Raw genomic sequence first — 25,848 nt, forward strand, 5'->3', positions numbered from 1 at the left:
GTTTCTGTGCCGTTTTAACGGTGTATCTATTGCCATTGAGATAATTTTGGAGTAATTTTAGTGTATTTGGTGTCCAGTAACATTGTCAGCTAGGATTGCTGGGAAGTTTTCATGGAAAAAAATATATTTGAGAAAGATTTACTGTTGTACGGCAGCACGGAAGTGTGTAGCTCAAGAAATATATTTATGACTTGAAAGTTCAATCGGTAAGAGGGCAACAGCCAATAGTATTAGGGCGCTGCGCTCCTGTTCCCCGGTTTAGAAAACCCCTGCATAAACCATTATAAGTTCAAACCTAATGTTTTCTACACACATCGCGCAAATGCCACATTTATTTATTTGTGTTCACACTTTCTTACATATAGAATACAACTAGATTGTAAAAAACAAAATTCATACTGTACTTTTTAATATGCGTCCATATAATTAGTATGGACTCAAAGTAAAAAAAAAATTGCTGGGCCACAGAAATATTTTTAAGTAACAACGCAAGTTTCTGCATTGGTTTCTATGGTGACAGTATAGATACCTTGTTTGGTGATGGAAAAGTCAAACACCATATTTTATTAGCATATCATTCAAATAAGAATTATTGTAACATTCAGTACACCTCATTTACATATTAAGTGCATGCACTACTTACATAGAGCAAATACAGTATAGTTATTGATATAATTTTTATAAAGTATTTACATTTAGTTAGTATCCAATGAAACATGTATGCTATAATATCCAGTGGGAATTATAAATAGGCTAACAAATACTGGAATTCAGCTTGCACTATGACAAAAATTAAACACGTTTCAGTGCCACTGGTGGAATTTCATTGACATATGTACTATAAATTCAAAATGTGTGTGAAGATACACTGTTCATTATATTGAATGAATACGCCACATTTGTCAGTGTGAGTCACATTTGTCAGTGTACGCCACATTTGTCAGTGTGAGTCACATTCGTCAGTGTGAGTCACATTTGTCAGTGTGAGTCACATTTGTCAGTGTGAGTCACATTCGTCAGTGTACGCCACATTTGTCAGTGTACGCCACATTTGTCAGTGTGAGTCACATTTGTCAGTGTGAGTCACATTTGTCAGTGAGTCACATTTGTCAGTGTGAGTCACATTCGTCAGTGTGAGTCACATTTGTCAGTGTGAGTCACATTCGTCAGTGTTAGTCACATTCGTCAGTGTACGCCACATTTGTCAGTGTGAGTCACATTTGTCAGTGTGAGTCACATTTGTCAGTGTGAGTCACATTCGTCAGTGTACGCCACATTTGTCAGCGTGAGTCACATTTGTCAGCGTGAGTCAGATTTGTCAGTGTGAGTCACATTTGTCAGTGTGAGTCACATTTGTCAGTGTGAGACACATTTGCAGTGTGAGTCACATTTGCAGTGTGAGTCACATTTGTCAGTATGAGTCACATTTGTCAGTATGAGTCACATTTGTCAGTGTGAGTCACATTTGCAGTGTGAGTCACATTCGTCAGTGTGAGTCACATTCGTCAGTGTGAGTCAAATTCATCAGTGTGAGTCACATTTGTCAGTGTGCGTTACATTCATCAGTGTGAGTCACATTTGTCAGTGTGAGTCACATTTGTCAGTGTGAGTCACATTTGTCAGTGTGAGTCACATTCATCAGTGTGAGTCACATTTGTCAGTGTGAGTCACATTTGTCAGTGTGAGTCACATTTGTCAGTGTACGCCACATTTGTCAGTGTGAGTCACATTTGTCAGTGTGAGTCACATTTGTCAGTGTGAGTCACATTTGTCAGTGTACGCCACATTTGTCAGTGTGAGTCACATTTGGCAGTGTACGCCACATTTGTCAGTGTGAGTCACATTTGTCAGTGTGAGTCACATTTGTCAGTGTGAGTCACATTTGTCAGTGTGAGTCACATTCGTCAGTGTACGCCACATTTGTCAGTGTACGCCACATTCGTCAGTGTGCGTCACATTTGTCAGTGTACGCCACATTCGTCAGTGTGCGTCACATTTGTCAGTGTGCGTTACATTTGTCAGTGTACGCCACATTCGTCAGTGTGCGTCACATTTGTCAGTGTGAGTCACATTTGTCAGTGTACGCCACATTCGTCAGTGTGCGTCACATTTGTCAGTGTGCGTTACATTTGTCAGTGTGCGTCACATTTGTCAGTGTGAGTCACATTCGTCAGTGTGCGTCACATTTGTCAGTGTGCGTTACATTTGTCAGTGTACGCCACATTCGTCAGTGTGCGTCACATTTGTCAGTGTGCGTTACATTTGTCAGTGTGCGTCACATTTGTCAGTGTACGCCACATTCGTCAGTGTGCGTCACATTTGTCAGTGTACGCCACATTCGTCAGTGTGCGTCACATTTGTCAGTGTACGCCACATTCGTCAGTGTGCGTCACATTTGTCAGTGTACGCCACATTCGTCAGTGTGAGTCACATTCGTCAGTGTGCGTTACATTTGTCAGTGTGAGTCACATTCATCAGTGTGAGTCACATTTGTCAGTGTGAGTCACATTTGTCAGCGTGCACATTAACAATGTTTTGTACATGCTGTGTATACTTTGCATAGGACCCATATCAAACACAACTTTTATACTTAATATTTATATTCAGACTTTAAAAGTTCATTAGAGGTCAGGAAAATGATTTGCATTGACCCAGAAAACTCTGAACTTTGACCTGAGCAAGCACAACTACAGAAGTCATTACATCTCAGTCATCAAACAGCATCACGTAGACGGTAAGTTACTTCAGTGTCCACAAAGCCAAAATAATCCAGTCAATGTTGAGTAAATACTGGAGCATCTAGTACCAACAGTAGTGTCTCTAGATCTGTTCTACTGTGCAGAAATATCTTGACAGAGTTCAGATGTTTCAATAACTCTGCACCAAAATAATGTATAGGAATATCTTAAAGGTTCATGGCCAGATAACAAGCAAAATTACCTGACTTGGTAAAAAGTAAACAAGCTGATTATTTTTTTAAATATTCACGAGGTTTACATCAAACTCAGGGAGTTTTATTTCTTGGTCTAAAGCACATGGCTGCATATCAAAGTGATTTATAATACTGTCATGTTTGTATCTACTTTACTAGTATATTTTGTGGAATACATTTACAGCACTTTGTTACAGTTCATGACAATTACTTACTCATCAATGAAAATACCCAAAATTTATCTATTTTGAAATAAATTGCACTCTCGTTAATATAAGGATATTGACTTTAAAAAAGTTTGGGGTCAATTTTAGTGAATGGCGGCCATTTTAATTGCCATTATTAGAACATTTTAACCATCAGTTTTTATGGCGGAGATATTACCCCATATCTCAAATTGTAGGCTGGTGACATGTGGTTAAAAATATTGCAACTGATAAAGTACTTTTTATTATCTTGAATTATTTTTTTTCAAAAATTTAAAACTAATATTGCTTATAGATTGAATCTTGATCAGTTTTTCCAAAACTCAAACAAATATGATATTGAATAGCATTTGTCAGCATCTGAATCACTATAAACCTATATTGAATAAATAAATAAATAAAATAAATAAATAAAATAAATAAATAAAACCAGTCAGGTATGTGCATTGTCCTATGACATCTATGTACCAAGTTTTATTGAAATGTGATGATTAGTACTTGTCATGAGTGATCAGTGGAAAAGCCAATATTTGACTAATCATTATGCAAATTAGGTAATTAATATGCATGAATTTTCACCCAATACTAATTAAATTAGTCCATTAGTCTACAGCCTCTATGTACCAAATTTCATCATCCAATGAGTGGTTCTTTAGATATCAGTGAAACAGTCATTGAACAGCTAAAAATTAGCTAATTATCATGAAAATTAGGTAATGGATTTTAACCAAAACCTAATCAAATCTGCACATTAGCCGAGAGCATCTATGCATCAAGTTTCATCAAAAACCAACATATGGTTCTTGAGTTATCAGTGGAACAGACGAACACACACATACAGACACACTAACTGCAAAGACTCTCATTGTGTGCTTCGCACACAGGTGTCAAAAATAATTCTACCAGAAGGTTGCATATTTGATCTCAGTTAAATAGACAAATCTGAATAGCGTATCGCATGTAAAACACAAGGCCAATCAGAGTTGGTACAGCATATGAAAATAGACATAAAACAAAATGATGAAATGTTGATTTGCAAAAGAGGGTGCAAAGACTTGCTAAATAGAATCTGCCAAGGTGTACTCAACTTTGAAGTTAACCTGAGCAGCAGAATTCTTATATGTTGGACATGTAGGGGTAATCTTGTTACACTGTTCAGTAGAGTCTCAACAACTATCCCAAAGTACCGTTTTCTGGGAGTTTCGGCCTTTGACTTCACCGTGATGCCCGCCACCGAGGATAGCCAAATAAATGGACCTTTACTAGCAAAAATTATCGTTTTTTACAACAATGGATCCAATTAAATCATGTATTTATTTTATTCCAGTTTGCCATGGCGACATTGTTACCTGTGGCTGAGATTCCAATACTTCTAAATCACCTCAAGAAATGGTTACCTGACTGTAATCCTGTCTACTACCTTATAAGGAATTGTTACCAAAACAACAATAAATGGCCACGTGTTGGCATATACACAGACAGTCAAGTGGTTGATGATGTTACCAGTGTGGTTTGTTGTTATTACAACTTCCACAAAATGGGGATCAAGAACGCATACTTTATGTACTCAGACAATGCAATAAGGCTGAAGATGCTGCTTGACCAACCAGGTGTGTTATCTTTACAATACAATCGAGTATTCATCGCCGCAGTACCACTAAATATGTACAAAACCATAAAGGCTAGCATCATCAATCATGGATACAGCAAAATCTTCCTGGAAGAAATCTGCACAGTCTATACATTGGATCACTTGATCAAAACAAAGCCACTTCCAGATGGATTTACAATTGCACCGCTAAAGATAAAGCATGCACCTTTTGTTCACAGCAAATGGACATACGGGAAACTGCCACCAATGTTCAGAATAGAAAACTCAATACAATATATGAAAACTTTAGCTGTGTACAATGAAAAAAACCAACCAATCTCCTGGTGTATGAACAAAGAATACGGTGACATTGGATTTACAATCACGCTGCCAGAATACCAACGCAGGGGATTTGCTTGTATTTTAACAAGCCATTTAGCAAAGAATATACTGGAGGATGGACTATCACCTTATATTATCATCGATGACGAAAACCTTGCTTCTATTAATTTGCATACTAAATTAGGATTCAAAGGAAACCAAGACATTAAATTGATGTATGCAATACTAGAAAAATGTTAGGCAACAGTACTCATTGACTAGTGTGGTAGGGGCCATTTGATTGGATTAGAGTTGCATATTCATTGACTAGTGTGGTAGGGGCCATTTGATTGGATTAGAGTTGCATAATCATTGACTAGTGTGGTAGGGACCATTTGATTGGATTAGAGTTGCATACTCATCGACTAGTGTGGTAGGGGCCATTTGATTGGATTAGAGTTGCATACTCGTTGACTAGTGTGGTAGGGGCTATTTGATTGGATTAGAGTTGCATACTCATTGACTAGTGTAGTAGGGGCCATTTGATTGGATTAGAGTTGCATAATCATTGACCAGTGTGGTAGGGACCATTTGATTGGATTAGAGTTGTATACTCATCGACTAGTGTGGTAGGGGCCATTTGATTGGATTAGAGTTGCATAATCATTGACTAGTGTGGTAGGGGCCATTTGATTGGATTAGAGTTGCATAATCATTGACTAGTGTGATAGGGGCCATTTGATTGGTTTAGAGTTGCATACTCATTGACTAGTGTGGTAGGGGCTATTTGATTGGATTAGAGTTGCATAATCATTGACTAGTGTGGTAGGGGCCATTTGATTGGATTAGAGTTGCATACTCATTGACTAGTGTGGTAGGGGCCATTTGATTGGATTAGAGTTGCATACTCATTGACTAGTGTGGTAGGGGCCATTTGATTGGATTAGAGTTGCATAATCATTGACTAGTGTAGTAGGGGCCATTTGATTGGATTAAAGTTGCATACTCATTGACTAGTGTGGTAGGGGCCATTTGATTGGATTAGAGTTGCATACTCATTGACTAGTGTGGTAGGGGCCATTTGATTGGATTAAAGTTGCATACTCATTGACTAGTGTGGTAGGGGCCATTTGATTGGATTAGAGTTGCATACTCATTGACTAGTGTGGTAGGGGCCATTTGATTGGATTAGAGTTGCATAATCATTGACTAGTGTAGTAGGGGCCATTTGATTGGATTAAAGTTGCATACTCATTGACAAGTGTGGTAGGGGCCATTTGATTGGATTAGAGTTGCATAATCATTGACTAGTGTAGTAGGGGCCATTTGATTGGATTAAAGTTGCATAATCATTGACAAGTGTGGTAGGGGCCATTTGATTGGATTAAAGTTGCATACTCATTGACTAGTGTGGTAGGGGCCATTTGATTGGATTAGAGTTGCATACTCATTGACTAGTGTAGTAGGGGCCATTTGATTGGATTAAAGTTGCATACTCATTGACTAGTGTGGTAGGGGCCATTTGATTGGATTAGAGTTGCATACTCATTGACTAGTGTGGTAGGGGCCATTTGATTGGATTAGAGTTGCATAATCATTGACTAGTGTAGTAGGGGCCATTTGATTGGATTAAAGTTGCATAATCATTGACTAGTGTAGTAGGGACCATTTGATTGGATTAGAGTTGCATAATCATTGACTAGTGTAGTAGGGGCCATTTGATTGGATTAAAGTTGCATACTCATTGACTAGTGTGGTAGGGGCCATTTGATTGGATTAGAGTTGCATAATCATTGACTAGTGTAGTAGGGGCCATTTGATTGGATTAAAGTTGCATAATCATTGACAAGTGTGGTAGGGGCCATTTGATTGGATTAAAGTTGCATAATCATTGACTAGTGTAGTAGGGACCATTTGATTGGATTAGAGTTGCATAATCATTGACTAGTGTAGTAGGGGCCATTTGATTGGATTAAAGTTGCATAATCATTGACTAGTGTAGTAGGGACCATTTGATTGGATTAGAGTTGCATAATCATTGACTAGTGTAGTAGGGGCCATTTGATTGGATTAAAGTTGCATAATCATTGACTAGTGTAGTAGGGACCATTTGATTGGATTAGAGTTGCATAATCATTGACTAGTGTAGTAGGGGCCATTTGATTGGATTAAAGTTGCATACTCATTGACAAGTGTGGTAGGGGCCATTTGATTGGATTAGAGTTGCATAATCATTGACTAGTGTAGTAGGGGCCATTTGATTGGATTAAAGTTGCATAATCATTGACAAGTGTGGTAGGGGCCATTTGATTGGATTAAAGTTGCATAATCATTGACTAGTGTAGTAGGGACCATTTGATTGGATTAGAGTTGCATAATCATTGACTAGTGTAGTAGGGGCCATTTGATTGGATTAAAGTTGCATAATCATTGACTAGTGTAGTAGGGACCATTTGATTGGATTAGAGTTGCATAATCATTGACTAGTGTAGTAGGGGCCATTTGATTGGATTAAAGTTGCATAATCATTGACTAGTGTAGTAGGGACCATTTGATTGGATTAGAGTTGCATAATCATTGACTAGTGTAGTAGGGGCCATTTGATTGGATTAAAGTTGCATACTCATTGACAAGTGTGGTAGGGGCCATTTGATTGGATTAGAGTTGCATAATCATTGACTAGTGTAGTAGGGGCCATTTGATTGGATTAAAGTTGCATAATCATTGACAAGTGTGGTAGGGGCCATTTGATTGGATTAAAGTTGCATAATCATTGACTAGTGTAGTAGGGACCATTTGATTGGATTAGAGTTGCATAATCATTGACTAGTGTAGTAGGGGCCATTTGATTGGATTAGAGTTGCATAATCTTTGACTAGAGTGCAACATGCCTGATAACATGATAGCCTAGTATTCTCTTGCAGTGGCTTACAATCAATAAACCATGTTCAAATTATTAGTCAAAAAATTCAACAACTCACTTTCAAATAGTTTCAACCAGTACACTCAGTCACCATAGAGGGCACTGTACTATTGTAGCACCCTCAGGCAACATAATTGTACGACCATTGTCACCATACATATAGACAATCAACTTTACAATGGTAATGCCTTGCGTTAATCATCACATCACAATATTTAATATTTATTTATTAACACTTACTCACTCCCCAGAGAGAGTGGCAATGGTTACAGTGTTAATCATCACCCCAACAAACAAACAAAGCTGTGCGAACTATGTTTTATACATGCGCAAACAACACACATTTCTATTGAACTATAGAGACTGATAGTTAAATAGTTTGTTTTGATTAACATATCACCTGGTGATTAACATATCATTGTGGCGATGTGTTAACATACATTTATTTATAGTATACAAGTTTATTTTATAGTACTGACACGTTTAATGTATTCACGAGCATATATTCATTACAATTTATTTATTTATTCTGTTTTTTTAAACTTCATTCATCCAAATAAATCATCAAGCTTCTCAGCTCCCAGTTTTTCAACATTAAATATAGTATTCGGCAGTACAAAACACACATACGGTATTTTAACTTTGTTTACTATCTCCATAGCAACTGATGCAACAGAGATACTTGCGAGGCCCATTCTATGGTAAAGCTGGGGCACAGTATGCCATTGTAATCTCTCCATTTTCTCTGCATATGGACAATGCGACCAGCTCATCGACTTCATTATAAATTACTGATGACTGACAGTTTTTAATTATTTCTGTATAATTTGGATGAGGATAATCAATATATTTCCAGTTCTTTTGCAGCCATGGAATGATCCTTTTCCTAAAGCTGAAGGAAGTATCCGGTTGGCGTGCTCCTTCAACTTTTGTTCATCCATAAAAGATACCATTTGTAACCACTTTTTTGTAGATACTTCATATCCTTTCTGTGTACAGATTTCTTTCACGATGTCAATACTTCTTTCAGTTATTCCATCAAACAATAAGATGTTCTGTTTTTGGTCTATCACTCCAGCAGTATTCAGTACCTCTTGTAATCTGCTGTTGTTAGTTGAATATAATAGACATAGCGGTACCTGGTCGATGGAACAATTATTGGATATTCCTATGAATGTTGTGGATTTCTTAATATCGTCATTGTCAGTGTAAACATCAATAGTAGGCCACATATTGTTCGTGGCTAAATTGTTTTCATCATCCAATATATTGGATTGCATGCTGGCATCCATTCTTTCAATTGATTCAGAATCTTAGGTAGTTTACTCAAAGTCATTTTTACTGCCATGATGCTGGAAATAAACGAAAAAAAAATGGATTTTGGAGTCTAGTGATCACATTGTTTAGAATAAAAACAATGAAGTTTTTTATGTTCTTGAACTTATATAATACAATTTTAAAAATTTCACACACAAAAACAGAAATCAACTCACCTTTGGTGTAGACTCTCTAATAATGCTGCTGACGTGAAATTATCAAATGAAAAAATCAACTCGGGAGACAAATTCAAGTCAAGTAACCTCACTATAGTGTATACAATAATCAAATGAAAAAAAAACTGCGAAAATCTACTCTGGAGACAAATTCAAGTCAAGTAACCTTACTATAGCGTATACAATTACTGAGTATAATATGTTTTAATTTTACCGGTATAATCTGTTTAATATAATCTCTACAAGGTCAACTTTCAGAAAATAAAACCCACATAATTTTTTTCAGATTTGCTGTAGCCAATAGGAAATTGTGTTCTATTTTTAAACAACTTAAAATGATCAAAATTGTCAGCACCGTTTATCACTGTTTATGAATGATATGATAAATGCTTACTACACACTATGTTGATTTACATCCTAGGGTATAAACATCATAGACATAATACAAGATAGAATTAGTGAATCAATCAAGATAGATTCAATTAACTGTATTTCATTCAGTCGCTAAATTGTGGAATAGTTACCTTTATATATATAGAAATAAAACCAAAAGCACATTCAAAAAATTCGCAGTATATAATTATGTTGTTAAACTTTCTATCTACCAGATTCTGCCCTGGGCCGTTAAACAGTTTGGGTTTTAAAAAAAATAAAATGGGACCAAGACAGTTTTTTAAAATGTTTTTTTTAACACTGACGTCAATTTTCAGACATTTCAATTGTTTTTGTGTCAGGCGTCAGTTCTGTACATTGAGTGTCACTGTTGTCTCTGCTGACAAATTGCAAGTGCTAGTGCTGACACATAGTGTGTCTTTGGTGGTCCAACTGCCGGCGTTGAAAGTCCGCGTAGGTGGATTATTCGATGAAAATAGAAGTCCCAAAAAAATATTTGGTAATCATTTTTTTAAATTTTTAACCCAAAATAAGGGCGATTTTTTGGATGGGCCAATTTATGACAGAATACTGAAATAATATTATTTTATTTGTGGTGGAAGCTTTTTGTATTTTCTACAGATACAGTGTAATTCTTCATTAAAGGGAAAAGATTTTTTTTTCATTTTTTTTGTACTTTTCAATCATGCAGATGTGCAAGAAATTTCTTAATAAGAAATGAAAAACATTTTTTATTCATTATAATATTGGTTATTGTTATACACTATATAACTAGCATTCATTCCTAAAGATGCAATCATTTTATTATTATTTTATCAGATCAAATTAGTGTGATGAACTTCTTATCAATATCTACCACATCTTTTGGTGCTCCATATAGTTACCATAATATAAGAATATTACTGTGTTTATAGTGGGGCCCTGTCAACATTTTGTGCAAAGATCAAGTTCTACAATTCCATATAGTTACCATAATATGGACCTAAAATAGTAGAACCTGTTCCAGCAACAGAGCCCCTGTAATCACCTTGCCGTTTTTGTCAGTACTTTTTATCTTTTACTTTTAATCAACTTTTTTATTGTCTTGTAGTTTTAATGACCTTTATACTGCTGTACTTTCAAAAGTCAGTGCTGTGTCAATAAATAAGAATAAAAAAAATTAATAAATAAAGTAAACCTTTCAAAACTAAATCAGTAAATTTATATTACTAGTCAACTATGTACTGCTCACCAAGATTTCTCTTGCGAAATTGAAATGTTTTGTGGTAATGTTTGCTATGTGCTTCTAGTTTATGGAAAAATAGGCAAAATGCAGCTACAATCAAACTTACCTGATTAATTTCTTGTTCAATAAAACTGTGTCCGATAACTTATTGTAATTTCTAAGCCATCTACTTTATGTAAATGTATAACTTGTGTCTGTTTGTATAGGTTTGGACCTCGGTATTTTGACTTTTGACTTGGCAGAACAATACAATAATTAAAACCATCTGGACAGCAATTGAGTTGCATTGCTGTGGGAAACCTGTTTCAAATCATCTGGACAGCAATGGCGTTGCATCCCTGTGGGAAACCTGTTTCAAATCATCTGGACAGCAATTGAGTTGCATCGCTGTGGGAAACCTGTTTCAAATCATCTGGACAGCAATTGAGTTGCATTGCTGTGGGAAACCTGTTTCAAATCATCTGGACAGCAATTGAGTTGCATCGCTGTGGGAAACCTGTTTCAAATCATCTGAACAGCAATTGAGTTGCATCGCTGTGGGAAACCTGTTTCAAATCATCTGGACAGCAATTGAGTTGCATTGCTGTGGGAAACCTGTTTCAAATCATCTGGACAGCAATTGAGTTGCATCACTGTGGGAAACCTGTTTCAAATCATCTGAACAGCAATTAAGTTGCATCGCTGTGGGAAACCTGTTTCAAATCATCTGGACAGCGATTGAGTTGCATCGCTGTGGGAAACCTGTTTCAAATCATCTGGACAGCAATTGAGTTGCATCGCTGTGGGAAACCTGTTTCAAATCATCTGAACAGCAATTAAGTTGCATCTCTGTGGGAAACCTGTTTCAAATCATCTGGACAGCAATTGAGTTGCATTGCTGTGGGAAACCTGTTTCAAATCATCTGGACAGCGATTGAGTTGCATTGCTGTGGGAAACCTGTTTCAAATCATCTGAACAGCAATCGAGTTGCATCACTGTGGGAAACCTGTTTCAAATCATCTGAACAGCAATTAAGTTGCATCACTGTGGGAAACCTGTTTCAAATCATCTGAACAGCAATTAAGTTGCATCACTGTGGGAAACCTGTTTCAAATCATCTGGACAGCGATTGAGTTGCATTGCTGTGGGAAACCTGCTTCAAATCATCTGGACAGCAATTGAGTTGCATTGCTGTAGAAAACCTTTTCAAATCATCTGAACAGCAATTAAGTTGCATCACTGTGGGAAACCTGTTTCAAATCATCTGAACAGCAATTAAGTTGCATCACTGTGGGAAACCTGTTTCAAATCATCTGAACAGCAATTAAGTTGCATCACTGTGGGAAGCCTGTTTCAAATCATCTGAACAGCAATTAAGTTGCATCACTGTGGGAAACCTGTTTCAAATCATCTGGACAGCGATTGAGTTGCATTGCTGTAGAAAACCTTTTCAAATCATCTGAACAGCAATTAAGTTGCATCACTGTGGGAAACCTGTTTCAAATCATCTGAACAGCAATTAAGTTGCATCACTGTGGGAAACCTGTTTCAAATCATCTGGACAGCGATTGAGTTGCATCGCTGTGGGAAACCTGTTTCAAATCATCTGGACAGCAATTGAGTTGCATCGCTGTGGGAAACCTGTTTCAAATCATCTGAACAGCAATTAAGTTGCATCGCTGTGGGAAACCTGTTTCAAATCATCTGGACAGCAATTGAGTTGCATTGCTGTGGGAAACCTGTTTCAAATCATCTGGACAGCGATTGAGTTGCATTGCTGTGGGAAACCTGTTTCAAATCATCTGAACAGCAATTAAGTTGCATCACTGTGGGAAACCTGTTTCAAATCATCTGAACAGCAATTAAGTTGCATCACTGTGGGAAGCCTGTTTCAAATCATCTGAACAGCAATTAAGTTGCATCACTGTGGGAAACCTGTTTCAAATCATCTGGACAGCGATTGAGTTGCATTGCTGTAGAAAACCTTTTCAAATCATCTGAACAGCAATTAAGTTGCATCACTGTGGGAAACCTGTTTCAAATCATCTGAACAGCAATTAAGTTGCATCACTGTGGGAAACCTGTTTCAAATCATCTGGACAGCGATTGAGTTGCATTGCTGTGGGAAACCCGTTTCAAATCATCTGGACAGCAATTGAGTTGCATCACTGTGGGAAACCTGTTTCAAATCATCTGAACAGCAATTAAGTTGCATCACTGTGGGAAACCTGTTTCAAATCATCTGGACAGCAATTGAGTTGCATTGCTGTGAGAAACCTGTTTCAAATCATCTGGACAGCGATTGAGTTGCATCACTCTGGGAAACCTGTTTCAAATCAACTGGACAGTAATTGAGTTGCATCGCTGTGAGAAACCTGTTTCAAATCATCTGGACAGCAATTGAGTTGCATTGTTTTGGGAAACTTATTTCAAATCATCTGGACAGCAATGGAGTTGCATCACTGTGGGAAACCTGTTTCAAATCATCTGGACAGCGATTGAGTTGCATCACTCTGGGAAACCTGTTTCAAATCAACTGGACAGCAATTGAGTTGCATTGCTGTGGGAAACCTGTTTCAAATCATCTGGACAGCAATTGAGTTGCATTGCTGTGGGAAACCTGTTTCAAATCATCTGGACAGCAATTGAGTTGCATCGCTGTGGGAAACCTGTTTCAAATCATCTGAACAGCAATTGAGTTGCATCGCTGTGGGAAACCTGTTTCAAATCATCTGGACAGCATTTGAGTTGCATTGCTGTGGGAAACCTGTTTCAAATCATCTGGACAGCAATTGAGTTGCATCGCTGTGGAAAACCTGTTTCAAATCATCTGGACAGCAATTGAGTTGCACTGCTGTGGGAAACCTGTTTCAAATCATCTGGACAGCAATTGAGTTGCATTGCAGTGGAAAACCTGTTTCAAATCATCTGGACAGCAATTGAGTTGCATTGCTGTGGGAAACTTGTTTCAAATCATCTGGACAGCAATTGAGTTGCATTGCTGTGGGAAACCTATTTCAAATCATCTGGACAGCAATTAATTTGCATCACTGTGGGAAACTATTTCAAATCATCTGGACAGCAATTGAGTTGCATTGCTGTGGGAAACCTGTTTCAAATCATCTGGACAGCAATTGAGTTGCATTGCTGTGGGAAACCTATTTCAAATCATCTGGACAGCAATTAAGTTGCATCACTGTGGGAAACTTATTTCAAATCATCTGGACAGCAATTGAGTTGCATTGCTGTGGGAAACCTGTTTCAAATCATCTGGACAGCAATTGAGTTGCATTGCTGTGGGAAATCTATTTCAAATCATCTGAACAGCAATTAAGTTGCATCGCTGTGGGAAACTTATTTCAAATCATCTGGACAGCAATTGAGTTGCATTGCTGTGGGAAACTTGTTTCAAATCTGGACAGCAATTGAGTTGCATTGCTGTGGGAAACTTATTTCAAATCATTTGAACAGCAATGGAGTTGCATCGCTGTGGAAAACCTGTTTCAAATCATCTGGACAGCAATTGAATTGCATTGCTGTGGGAAACCTGTTTGAAATCATCTTGACAGCAATTGAGTTGCATTGCTGTGGAAAACCTGTTTCAAATCATCTGGACAGCAATTGAGTTGCATCACTGTGGGAAACATGTTTCAAATAATTTGGACAGAAATTTAAACCTATATCATTCACCTCATTTCCCAGCAATGTTTAAACCCATGAATTGGATTGAGACCATCAATACAGGTTTTTTTATTTTGAGAACAGGCAGTCATTTTAATTTTCTCTGTCTTGGTAAACATATAGTGCATATAAGCAGAAAATTAATTGTGTCGCCAATCAGCCAATCACAGAATGCCCCAAATACAGATCATGATGTCATCAAACAGACACTGTAAGCACATGCACATTGATAAAGGTAAAAACACTGGATTTTGGATATCACAAGTTCCAGTGAGATCTTTTAGAACACTCTGGAACAAATAAAAACTAAATAGTACCTGGTGCTGCTCTTCTTCAAGTTTTCTTTTTGAATCATTATTTTGTCTCAGCAATAACTGAATAATATTCTGATTTGTCTCCTGCATAGCGGATAACCAATATTATTTTAGTGAAAAAGTACACACATTAACAAATGTCATACAATGACAGTCCTAGTCTGTTTTAGTGTATGTATATCCCATGATAAACAAGGCATGTCACAGATATGTTGCTAAAACAGCATTCATTAAAAAAAAATAGCTACCAGTTGGTCATTTTGAATCTGATCTAAAAAAACTAAAATGACATTCATCAAGGTACCGTCATGTTCAATGTAGTATGTACCAAATTTTAACTAAATTTGTCTATGCAAGACTAGATTTGATTCTGGAATGGTAGAAATGTTTAATTTGATGATATTTTAGCCTTAAAATTGATGCGATTAGGCCATCTTGAATTGGATAGTGAAGAATATACATGTGCAAATGTGTTAAATGATATATAAAGTTAGAACATGATTGGTCAAGGCATGTCAGACAAAGATTTGTTATAAAAATGACCACCAGACAGCCATTATGAATCTTATATAAAAAAACAAAAAGGCAGGTATCAAGGTTCTGTTAAAGTCAACGTATATACCAAATTTGAACAAAATTCACCAAAACACAAACAAGCTCTGGTTTGATGATGACAGAAATGTGATTTTGATTAATTTTTGGCTGCTAATGAGTGATTTCAAATCTGTTCAATATACATGCATATTTTACATGAAAAGTTTCAATGAAATCAGTCCAGGCATGCCTAGGAGTGGTTGATGACATGTTTAAATGCTGATTTATCATGGATTTTTTTTATAATAACTGAAATGGTGACTAGTCAAACAATTATTTGACTTGTCTTTGTGTACACTCTAAACAAAATCAGTCCATCAGTCAAAAGCATTTTTGAGAAATGATGATGAAAACACCAATTTAGGCATCTTTAATTTCTAGCTATTAGAATGCTGTTATTATACCAATACATAGAAGCTGTCTGACTTGACATTTACATGAATTAAAAAAAGGAAAAATTATGCAAAAAAAACAAAAAACAGCTCATTACAATAAACCAGAATACAGTGTGTGAGAGTATAAACAGTTTGAAAATGAAACACTAAAAGTAAATGGTACTCACAACAACGACAGTAAAGTTTTGTATCTTCAAATATTTTTGAAGTAACATTCGGTTTGCTTCTTCATTTTCCTTGGCAGTTGTTTCAAGTTCAGCACATACAGATTCTAAATGGTCAACAACAGCTGTTTGCGATGCCAGATCTAGTTCAGTAGAAAACAACTCCCTGCACAAATACAATAATGATGATAATAATTGTATTTTGCAATGCACAGCCCCTCTTGTGTTAAAAACCATAAGTATATAGATTTTTGTTTGTTATAAATTGAGTAATACAAGTAGTTTTGGTGTGTGAATAAGAATAGAATAGAATACTGGGTAGGATATTATTACATTTTGTTTATGGTTATAGACATCAATGAATTTGAAATATTGAAAACATCAGTAAAGTATTAAGTCCAAAATTTTGTGATCTGACATATCAATTTGATGCTGATGAAGTCATTGAGATTAGATTGAAACCATTAATAGGAGATGGATTTGTAAAAAAATATGATTTAGTGCTTTTACACAAGAATTGAACATTGGGCAGTCATATTGAATCAAATTACAAAAATAATGTTCATGTTGATGTATCTATTGGTATACTGTCTTTGTACAAAATTTAAACAGAAACTTTCATTGCATTCAAGATAAAGTAACATTGGTACCATGAAAAACAAGATGGCCGCCAGTCGGCCATATTTGTTCGAATCACGAAAAAAAAATGACATGCACCTACAACCCAATATGTATGAACATCATACCAACTTTGATCCAAATCGGCCCAGTCATCTCTGAGAAACTGCTGCGGACACGTTTAGGTATCAGAAATAGCAAATTTTACATCCAAAATGGCCGCCAGTGGACCATTTTTGCTCCGATCATAAAGTAACTTGACGTGCATATGTATTGTCTTCATGTAAATGTTTGAATGAAATCCGTCAATGGGTGTCTGAGATATAGCTCCGGACGTACAGACGGACGGACTTGCTTACGTACGGATGGAACGAACCCAAATTAATAGTCCCCGTTTTTAAACTTCAATAGCAACATTAGACTATACTACTAGTATTTTGAATATAAAATTGGTCCTTTCACACATACTAGTACTTTGATAATAAATTTTGACATCATTAATCAGTGTTTGTTTTTTTACATTGAAACAAATAGTTTACTTAGAGCATATATAATTGTCTGATCTCTTGAGTGCATTATTTTCAAATTGATCTTGGTTGGTTGAGTAACGTAACTCCATGACAATGTGCAGAAATTCTATATTCAGTGTACAGTCTATCAATTGGTGTATTTCATCTTCTATTTGGTTGCAATGTGTGCATAGTCTCTTCCATTGGTGTTTTTGCACATTACTCATAAGCATTTGTGTACAAAGTAGTTTAATAAGTGTAATTTATATAGTCTAATTTCAACATGGCGGTACACCCATGATGTATTTGTGGTACCACAGTGTAATCCTAATGTCTGCATCTCGAAAACTTACTTGGCTAGAAGTAAGCAGCCTGGTTGGCCTCTGTAAACCATCATTAATTCATCATCAATCTGTTTCTGAATTTCAGTTAAGTTACACTTGACAATTACATTTTGCTTTGAATTTTTTTCACGCAATAAGAATCTGGAAATGTGCTCTTTCTGGGCTTCCTGAAATAAAACCACAGTGAAATGATTTATCATTAACATTTAAAATTAGTTTTAATTCCTTTCTCACATGGGCAATTGTTATTCATTCTGAAATTATCATATGTGATTACTGTGAAATACTTTAATTTCGCTGGAATTAATTTTTACTGAAAAAAGGCATTTTGTATGGAATTTATTTTCACTGATTTTTGATGAATTTGATGTGAATATATGAAAAAAAAGTATATTCGCTGGATTTTATTTCCACGGAATCCTCCTTTCAGCGAAAATAAATTCCAAGCGAAAATAAAGTACTCTACAGTATGCAAAATGTTTTTTGCATAAGGGTTTTAATTGCTGTGGTCAAGAGTACATTCTGTCCACTTGTCAGACTTGCTGCATTCAGGGTAGGGGATCAGGGACATCATACTGGACAAGGAGATAAAAACTGTTGGCCCTATGTGCTGTTTCTGTCCTCAGCACACATACAAAAATCAAAAGTATTCTTGTCTCAATGAGTAGTAGATAACCAAGAGACAACAGAACTTTATTTCAAACTTGTCTACTCCGCAAATAGTAGCTATGTGTGGTTACTGAGTATGAATACAAATAAATACAAATACCTCAAGTAATTCATGAACTGCATGAAGCATACTGTGTTGTTGTTGTGAAATGTCCTTTATATTACCTCTTTCATATTTAAATCTGAAAAAAAGTGTAACAGCAGTTAACAAATGAACATCACATTAACAGCTACACCACTCTGCACCATTTACTGCACTATTATCTTTTCTTTCCTCTCCTCCTTACCTCACAACACCCCTCTTACCCTCCCTGTTTTATACAACCACCCCTCTCCCTGCCCATCAGTGTCAGTCATCTACTGCACTATTATTTTTTCTTTCCTCACCTCCTTACCTCACAACACCCCTCTTATCCTTCTTGTTTTATACAACCACCCCTCTCCCTGTCCATCAGTGTCAGTCATCTACTGCACTATTATTTTTTCTTTCCTCACCTCCTTACCTCACAACACCCCTCTTATCCTTCTTGTTTTATACAACCACCCCTCTCCCTGTCCATCAGTGTCAGTCATTTACTGCACTATTATCTTTTCTTTCCTCACCTCCTTACCTCAAAACACCCCTCTTATCCTTCTTGTTTTATACAACCACCCCTCTCCCTGCCCATCAGTGTCAGTCATCTACTGCACTATTATTTTTTCTTTCCTCACCTCCTTACCTCACAACACCCCTCTTATCCTTCTTGTTTTATACAACCACCCCTCTCCCTGCCCATCAGTGTCAGTCATTTACTGCACTATTATCTTTTCTTTCCTCACCTCCTTACCTCACAACACCCCTCTTATCCTCCCTGTTTTATACAACCACCCCTCTCCCTGCCCATCAGTGTCAGTTATCTACTGCACTATTATCTTTTCTTTCCTCTCCTCTTTACCTCACAACACCCCTCTTACCCTCCCTGTTTTATACAACAACCCCTCTCCCTGCCCATCAGTGTCAGTTATCTACTGCACTATTATCTTTTCTTTCCTCTCCTCCTTACCTCACAACACCCCTCTTATCCTTCTTGTTTTATACAACCACCACCAGAATATTTTTGATTATGATTACTGATGTCACAATTATGATAATAAATTGCACATGTGTGGAGATGTGTGTTAAAGTAACGAATTTTTAGAAACGTGTCCAAATATTATTAAAAAATCACTATTTTTAGAACAATTCCATAGAACACAATGTTGAAGAAAAATTACATTTTTGGAATCTTTTTAAAACCCAGATTTTTTAAACAAGTCAGGACAACAAAAAGTACCATATCAGTCACAATATAAAATTCTTTCAGCCTATGTCACCAGCCTACAACCTATAGGTTAAAATACAGACAAAAATACAACCAACATTTTCCAGAAATTTAGGCTGGTCACCACTAACTTTACACCTAAAATATCTTGTATTGACCAAGGATATAACTGAATGCAATATAAATTAATTCTGGTTATTTGCATTTAATTCTACCTACATTATACATACACTCTGTGAGAAATGTGAGTATCACAGTTGTGATCATTGGATCTCACTTACTTTAGCTGTTCAATATCTCTCTGTACATTAATTTTAGGCTTCTACCTACATTATACATACACTCTGTGAGAAATGTGAGTATCACAGTTGTGAACATTGGATCTCACTTACTTTAGCTGTTCAATATCTCTCTGTACATTAATTTTAGGCTTCTACCTACATTATACATACACTCTGTGAGAAATGTGAGTATCACAGTTGTGAACATTGGATCTCACTTACTTTAGCTGTTCAATATCTTTCTGTACATTAATTTTAGGCTTCTACCTACATTATACATACACTCTGTGATAACTGAGTATCACAGTTGTGAATATTGGATCACACTTACTTTAGCTGTTCAATATCTTTCTGTACATTAATTTTAGGCTTCTACCTACATTATACATACATTCTGTGAGAAATGTGAGTGTCACAGTTGTGATCATTGGATCTCACTTACTTTAGCTGTTCAATATCTTTCTGTACATTAATTTTAGGCTTCTACCTACATTATACATACACTCTGTGAGAAATGTGAGTATCACAGTTGTGAATATTGGATCACACTTACTTTAGCTGTTCAATATCTCTCTGTACATTAATTTTTGATGCTTCTTCCTTCAAAGTATATACAGATTCCAGGGCATTGTCAGCTAATGATGACATCACATTTGCAGCAGTGTATTCCCGCATACTATCCTGTAATGAAAACCATTTCTGATAATACGGAGGCAACAAATTACTTCGTTGTTTGTATATATAAATAAATGCATGAGTTAACACACATCATCTGCTTTCCCATTCATTTTGGCTATCTATAGTTGCCACCATTCTACTAAATTTTGCAGGCTTACAGCAAGCGATGAGGCCCCACCACACTACTGCCGTTGCCACTATTCTACTCAATTTTGCATGCTTTCAGCAAGCGATGAGGACCCACCACACTACTGCCGTTGCCACTATTCTACTCAATTTTGCATGCTTTCATCAAGCGATGAGGACCCACCACACTCCTGCCGTTGCCACTATTCTACTCAATTTTGCATGTTTTCAGCAAGCGATGAGGACCCACCACACTACTGCCGTTGCCACTATTCTACTCAATTTTGCATGCTTTCAGCAAGCGATGAGGACCCACCACACTCCTATCGTTGCCACTATTCTACCAAATTTTGCATGCTTTCAGCAAGCGATGAGGCCCCACCACACTACTGCCGTTGCCACTATTCTACTCAATTTTGCATGCTTTCAGCAAGCGATGAGAACCCACCACACTCCTGCCGTTGCCACTATTCTACCAAATTTTGCATGCTTTCAGCAAGCAATGAGGCCCCACCACACTACTGCCGTTGCCACTATTCTACTCAATTTTGCATGCTTTCAGCAAGCGATGAGGACCCACCACACTCCTGCCATTGCTACTATTCTACTCAATTTTGCATGCTTTGAGCAAGCGATGAGGACCCACCACACTCCTGCCGTTGCTACTATTCTACCAAATTTTGAATGCTTTCAGCAAGCGATGAGGACCCACCACACTACTGTCGTTGCCACTATTCTACCAAATTTTGCATGCTTTCAGCAAGCGATGAGGACCCACCACACTCCTATCATTGCCACTATTCTACTCAATTTTGCAGGTTTTCAGCAAGCGATGAGGACCCACCACACTCCTATCGTTGCCACTATTTTACTAAATTTTGAATGCTTTCAGCAAGCGATGAGGTCCCACCACACTCCTGCCGTTGACACTATTCTACCAAATTTTGCATGCTTTGAGCAAGCGATGAGGACCCACCACACTACTGTCGTTGCCACTATTCTACTCAATTTTGCATGCTTTGAGCAAGCAATGAGGCCCCACCACACTCCTATCGTTGCCACTATTCTACCAAATTTTGCAGGCTTTCAGCAAGCGATGAGGACCCACCACACTCCTACTGTTGCCACTATTCTACTCAATTTTGCATGCTTTCAGCAAGCGATGAGGACCCACCACACTCCTGCCATTGCCACTATTCTACTAAATTTTGCATGCTTTGAGCAAGCGATGAGGCCCCACCACACTCCTGCAGTTGCCATTATTCTATCAATTTTGCATGCTTTCAGCAAGCAATGAGGACCCACCACACTCCTACCGTTGCCACTATTCTACTCAATTTTGCATGCTTTCAGCAAGCGATGAGGACCCATCACACTCCTGCCATTGCCACTATTCTACTCAATTTTGCATGCTTCAGGTATTTACGACCTAGAAATAGTGCCGTATGCGAGTACCAAGTTGCGAGTCGCAAGTAGCAAAATATGCCATATGCTAGTGGTAAAAACGGCATATGCGAGTGGTAAAATGTATCGTTTGCTAGTAGCAAAAAAGCCCTATGCGAGGGGTAATACAAAGGCTTGTAACGTTTGCTTATAATATAACAACGTACGTTCAATTGTGTTTTATCACAGTAAAATCAAATATTTAGCATGGTTATGAAATGATGTGTACATGGTTGGTTAAGATTGGCATGATGCTGTATCAAAAAGTTCGTTCAGTCGTTTGCATAGAATCGATGTTTGCTCTTCACGAAATTGCACAGGAAACGTGAAAGCACAATAATTTAATAAACGGCCATGACCAGCCAGCACACTCCGCATAACATGTGAAAATTGTTTTTTCTTTCGGTAAAATTAGTATGAACCCGTGGTCAGCGAATAAAGAATCATAAAATTATAATTGTAGTTAGTAACGGGTGCATGTTCACCGAAGGGTCACAGAATTCTTGTGTCACGCGCCGCCGTTTAAATGAAGACAATGGCAGGTTTCAAAAGTAGTCACACCTCGGAGAGGTGTTAAATTTGCCACAACCCAAGTGTTAACTAGCACACAATTCCATAATACATAGTATATAATAAAGAAATAAAGTGCATGTTGAGTGATAAGTCCGCATGTTTACGAGACGTCCCTCACACATGAAATGTATTTACACGCAACCTGGATCAAATTTGAATTGAAACAAATTGAAACAAAGAAGCGTCTGCCATTGCTTGGTCAGGATAGAGAGACAATTTTCATGGGTAAATGCTAGTAGAAGACCCTCAATGCCCCAAATACTTCGACCTAACCACTTTATTTGTACAAGTAGAAAAAGTGTTATGTTTCGTTAAAACATAGACCTTAGAAAAGATAATAACAATAAAAATATACAGTTCACATACATGTATATACTCTCAAGCAAAGATCCTGGCATAATTATAGAACTGGCCAATTATATTTACACAACACAAATATTTATTTAACATTTAAATCCTAGTTAAGTCCTTTTGTATTGTTTTTTGTACAATTCTTACATATATCTTATTATTTTAAAACTCTTTTTTGCTGTACTTATCCTATGTAAAACATTTTACACAAAGGCAATAAAGTTATTATTATTATTACTACATGCCCGGGGACTTTACGTTCAAGTATCCAACTTTCCAATACAAAACATGATTAGTATCAGCAATGTAAGCAAATAACACCGAATAAACGGCAAGGTAAAGACTATGTCTAATTATAGTAAATACGTACTGCGTGCGTGACTCGAACCAGCGCTCGCGTACGGCACCTAATCGCCTAGCTACACGCCACTACACGTCTTCCCCTCGGCCACCGGGCATCCCCAAAAAAGGATGCTTAATAACCGAGCTTATTACGTGCAGAGAACGTGAAACCCGTCCACGCGATGCGCGCCACACAGCATGGCCAGAATGCGGCAAAGGCCTTCAGATCTGGCTGTAGTAGGATGGTGAAAGTAATGGTACAGCATTTTAACAGTGAATAAGTACTGAGAAATTATTTTTAAACTCATAGTTGCTGTCGACATAGGAAGTAAAGTAAGCAAATAACACCGAATAAACGGCAAGGTAAAGACTATGTCTAATTATAGTAAATACGTACTGCGTGCGTGACTCGAACCAGCGCTCGCGTACGGCACCTAATCGCCTAGCTACACGCCACTACACGTCTTCCCCTCGGCCACCGGGCATCCCCAAAAAAGGATGCTTAATAACCGAGCTTATTACGTGCAGAGAACGTGAAACCCGTCCACGCGATACGCGCCACACAGCATGGCCAGAATGCGGCAAAGGCCTTCAGATCTGGCTGTAGTAGGATGGTGAAAGTAATGGTACAGCATTTTAACAGTGAATAAGTACTGAGAAATTATTTTTAAACTCATAGTTGCTGTCGACATAGGAAGTAAAGTAAGCAAATAACACCGAATAAACGGCAAGGTAAAGACTATGTCTAATTATAGTAAATACGTACTGCGTGCGTGACTCGAACCAGCGCTCGCGTACGGCACCTAATCGCCTAGCTACACGCCACTACACGTCTTCCCCTCGGCCACCGGGCATCCCCAAAAAAGGATGCTTAATAACCGAGCTTATTACGTGCAGAGAACGTGAAACCCGTCCACGCGATACGCGCCACACAGCATGGCCAGAATGCGGCAAAGGCCTTCAGATCTGGCTGTAGTAGGATGGTGAAAGTAATGGTACAGCATTTTAACAGTGAATAAGTACTGAGAAATTATTTTTAAACTCATAGTTGCTGTCGACATAGGAAGTAAAGTAAGCAAATAACACCGAATAAACGGCAAGGTAAAGACTATGTCTAATTATAGTAAATACGTACTGCGTGCGTGACTCGAACCAGCGCTCGCGTACGGCACCTAATCGCCTAGCTACACGCCACTACACGTCTTCCCCTCGGCCACCGGGCATCCCCAAAAAAGGATGCTTAATAACCGAGCTTATTACGTGCAGAGAACGTGAAACCCGTCCACGCGATACGCGCCACACAGCATGGCCAGAATGCGGCAAAGGCCTTCAGATCTGGCTGTAGTAGGATGGTGAAAGTAATGGTACAGCATTTTAACAGTGAATAAGTACTGAGAAATTATTTTTAAACTCATAGTTGCTGTCGACATAGGAAGTAAAGTAAGCAAATAACACCGAATAAACGGCAAGGTAAAGACTATGTCTAATTATAGTAAATACGTACTGCGTGCGTGACTCGAACCAGCGCTCGCGTACGGCACCTAATCGCCTAGCTACACGCCACTACACGTCTTCCCCTCGGCCACCGGGCATCCCCAAAAAAGGATGCTTAATAACCGAGCTTATTACGTGCAGAGAACGTGAAACCCGTCCACGCGATACGCGCCACACAGCATGGCCAGAATGCGGCAAAGGCCTTCAGATCTGGCTGTAGTAGGATGGTGAAAGTAATGGTACAGCATTTTAACAGTGAATAAGTACTGAGAAATTATTTTTAAACTCATAGTTGCTGTCGACATAGGAAGTAAAGTAAGCAAATAACACCGAATAAACGGCAAGGTAAAGACTATGTCTAATTATAGTAAATACGTACTGCGTGCGTGACTCGAACCAGCGCTCGCGTACGGCACCTAATCGCCTAGCTACACGCCACTACACGTCTTCCCCTCGGCCACCGGGCATCCCCAAAAAAGGATGCTTAATAACCGAGCTTATTACGTGCAGAGAACGTGAAACCCGTCCACGCGATACGCGCCACACAGCATGGCCAGAATGCGGCAAAGGCCTTCAGATCTGGCTGTAGTAGGATGGTGAAAGTAATGGTACAGCATTTTAACAGTGAATAAGTACTGAGAAATTATTTTTAAACTCATAGTTGCTGTCGACATAGGAAGTAAAGTAAGCAAATAACACCGAATAAACGGCAAGGTAAAGACTATGTCTAATTATAGTAAATACGTACTGCGTGCGTGACTCGAACCAGCGCTCGCGTACGGCACCTAATCGCCTAGCTACACGCCACTACACGTCTTCCCCTCGGCCACCGGGCATCCCCAAAAAAGGATGCTTAATAACCGAGCTTATTACGTGCAGAGAACGTGAAACCCGTCCACGCGATACG

At 37.9% G+C, this 25,848-nt stretch overlaps 1 protein-coding gene across 1 annotated transcript in view; it reads right to left on the reverse strand.

Annotated features, from left to right (window-relative positions):
* LOC102804733 (uncharacterized) overlaps positions 1-25,848 on the reverse strand; it is an 84,111-nt gene that overhangs the window by 11,150 nt on the left and 47,113 nt on the right. The window contains exons 9-15 of the mRNA XM_085498986.1: positions 20,488-20,615; positions 20,102-20,108; positions 19,935-19,975; positions 18,453-18,534; positions 17,693-17,850; positions 16,216-16,378; positions 15,063-15,143 (exon numbers count right to left, since the gene is read on the reverse strand). Of these exons, the coding sequence (XP_085355112.1) occupies positions 15,063-15,143; positions 16,216-16,378; positions 17,693-17,850; positions 18,453-18,534; positions 19,935-19,975; positions 20,102-20,108; positions 20,488-20,615 (660 nt within the window). The remainder of the gene's footprint in view (positions 1-15,062; positions 15,144-16,215; positions 16,379-17,692; positions 17,851-18,452; positions 18,535-19,934; positions 19,976-20,101; positions 20,109-20,487; positions 20,616-25,848) is intronic.

This window comes from Saccoglossus kowalevskii, chromosome 5, assembly GCF_978046115.1.
Source record: "Saccoglossus kowalevskii chromosome 5, keSacKowa6.1, whole genome shotgun sequence".
Taxonomy (NCBI): Eukaryota; Metazoa; Hemichordata; class Enteropneusta; family Harrimaniidae; genus Saccoglossus; species Saccoglossus kowalevskii.